The sequence below is a fragment of the Rhagoletis zephyria genome, unplaced genomic scaffold (genome assembly GCF_001687245.7).
Source record: "Rhagoletis zephyria isolate East Lansing unplaced genomic scaffold, Rhagoletis_zephyria_1.1 Rzeph_scaffold_00340, whole genome shotgun sequence".
In the NCBI taxonomy this organism is placed as follows: Eukaryota; Metazoa; Arthropoda; class Insecta; order Diptera; family Tephritidae; genus Rhagoletis; species Rhagoletis zephyria.
The window spans coordinates 263,747-266,182 of NW_016157424.1; the positions used below are offsets into that span (position 1 = coordinate 263,747).

Here is a 2,436-nt window from a genome sequence, read left to right on the forward strand (position 1 = left end):
TTAGGGTTAGGCCGAACAGACTTGGGGGAGCATGCCATCGCAGTGCACGATTTCACCCGCGATACAAAAACTAATCTATAAATACCTGGACAGAATGCTGAGTATGGGAATAATAGAAGAATCAAACAGCAGTTGGAACTCACCAGTGTCACTAGTAATCAAGAGAACTAAAAACCGACTGTCTTGACGCGCGTCAAGTAAACGAAAGAACAGTTAAATACGCCTATCCACTGCCACATATTGACGGAATACTTACGTCGGCTGCAGAACATGAGGAATATCTCAGGCATCTATATATAAATACGCCACAAGAAAATTTTGCAATCCCTTTTTTGAAGGCACCGTTCGCTCGATTTCAATGAAACATACACCTATTTAAAGGATATAACTTCCTCTAATCCAGAAATGTTAATCCCGATATATTGGGGGCGTGGCATCTGACATATAGACTAAAATGTGAAAACCACTATATTTCTAAAATCAATTATTTACTTAATTATTTATTTATTTATTACAGTCATTTGATCTATATACATTCACGTATATATATTTGAATTATGTATTGCAATATACAATAAAAGTAAAGTTAAATTTAATGCTTAAAATACGTTAACCTGTTACATTTTTCCTTCTAAGCTATATATAAGAATGTATATTTAACTAAGCATATTCTCGATGCTGTTGGAATGGACGGGATTCCAAGCAGTACCGTAAATATATCACGTACGATATGCGGTCTAAGAGTGTAATTTCCAGAGCCGCCACAACTGAGCGGTTGGAAAGGACTAGTTTCCAAGCCGCTTCTTATAAACTTCTCTACCGCCAGGCGATCTGAATGGACGAAATCCAGAGTCGCGCCATTTGATCGGACGGAAAGGACTAGTTTCCATGCCGACCTCCTTATTTCATACATTATGGGTGATCTGAATGGACTAAATCCACAGTCATCCAGCCAGTACGGATGGAAAGGACTAGTTTCCATGCCGGACCTTTCTATCTGATATCCAATGTTCTACAGTGATCAAGTAGCAGCCTTTTGAAGGTAACATCGTTTTCGCAATTTTTTATTTGAGCTGGAAGTTCATTATAACATTTTAATCCCTTATAAAAGATATTCTTCTTATCTATTTCCGTTTTATACAGCGGCAGCCTGAAACTATTATTTCCCCTGAGTAAATACGAATGGGTTTCACTATTATATCGTAGGATATCACTCAGATAATCTGGGAGTCTACCTTGTTTTATGTTAAACACGAATTTCATAGCGTGATAGAAAATTTGCTGTTTCACGCTCAGCCAGTTTAATTCTGCGATCATTTCCTGTATGGGTGTGTCGTACCGCTTGTTCAAGATAAATCGCATAGCCCTATTTTGCATTTTTTGAAGCTTATCTATTTGTGTGTCGCTTGCTATAAAAAAGATAGTTGGACAGTATATGAAATGTGGTTCAACTATGGATCTGTAGACCAAAGTCTTATACCTCCTTCCTAAGTACTTACATGATCTTTTCATGAGACCAATTTTTTTACGAATTTTTGCTACTGTGTAGTCAATATGTTCCTCAAATTTTAACTTATCATCGATATATATACCTAGATATTTAATGATTCTCACTTTCTCAATTACTTCATCTTTAATTTTTAAACTGTAATTATCGGAGCTAACGTTAGCTGCTCTAGATATGACCATAAACTTTGTCTTGTTCACATTTAATTGCAGTCTGTTTACGCACAACCATTTATACAAACAACGAAGGTCTTCTTGCATTTTAATCATTGCATTGGGTAGATTACAGTCACTGAGGGTTAAGAGGGTATCGTCGGCGAACAATTTTACCTCACAGTACTTCAATGCTGAGTTTATGTCGTTGATATGAATATTAAAGAGTATTGGAGCTAACACCGACCCTTATGGTAGACCAATATCTACTGCTACCTTTGTGGATAGAGCTGTGCCAATCACCGTTTGTTGCTTCCTATCAGAAAGAAAAAAAATCTAGTGCGTTACGCAATATTATGATTACCCCTCCTGTATGTCTACTGTACGAGTCACATCTTACAACTTGATATGTAGGAAACTGTATTTCATAGTCATATATTTCCTCTGTTGTACAAGTTTCGGAACATAGAACTATATCCGGATCAACAATTTCAATTAGCCTTTCAAGTTCTATTTTAATAGCTACTATACTACTTATGTTAAGATAAACGCATTTCAAGTAACTGTTATGCTTTTCATGCACTGGCTGAACAGTCAACTCCATGCCACGGTTCCTATTAACTGACTGTAATTTTTAATAGCTGGCTCTATTTCTCTTATGCTCTAGTTTCTTCATGTATACAGGACACTGCCGGTTAGTTGTCAAGTGGTTTACGTCGAGCCCTAGATTCAATTTTTTGTTTGCACGAATGCAATTGATACACTTGTTTATTTACG

At 36.6% G+C, this 2,436-nt stretch overlaps 1 protein-coding gene across 2 annotated transcripts; it reads right to left on the bottom strand.

Annotated features, from left to right (window-relative positions):
* Positions 1 to 661: 661 nt before the first annotated feature.
* On the bottom strand, positions 662 to 1,888 carry LOC108359114 (uncharacterized). 2 transcript variants are annotated; one of them, XM_017610793.1, is made up of 3 exons: positions 1,500 to 1,888; positions 1,236 to 1,409; positions 1,068 to 1,156 (listed from the first exon to the last, which is right to left on the bottom strand). In XM_017610793.1, the coding sequence occupies exons 1-3, from the start codon at positions 1,774 to 1,776 to the stop codon at positions 1,125 to 1,127; spliced, it is 483 nt and encodes a 160-aa protein (XP_017466282.1). In that variant the 5' UTR covers positions 1,777 to 1,888; the 3' UTR covers positions 1,068 to 1,124. The 2 variants fall into 2 exon arrangements, with proteins under 2 accessions (XP_017466281.1, XP_017466282.1); XM_017610792.1 differs by having other exon boundaries at positions 662 to 1,409.
* Positions 1,889 to 2,436: the final 548 nt, after the last annotated feature.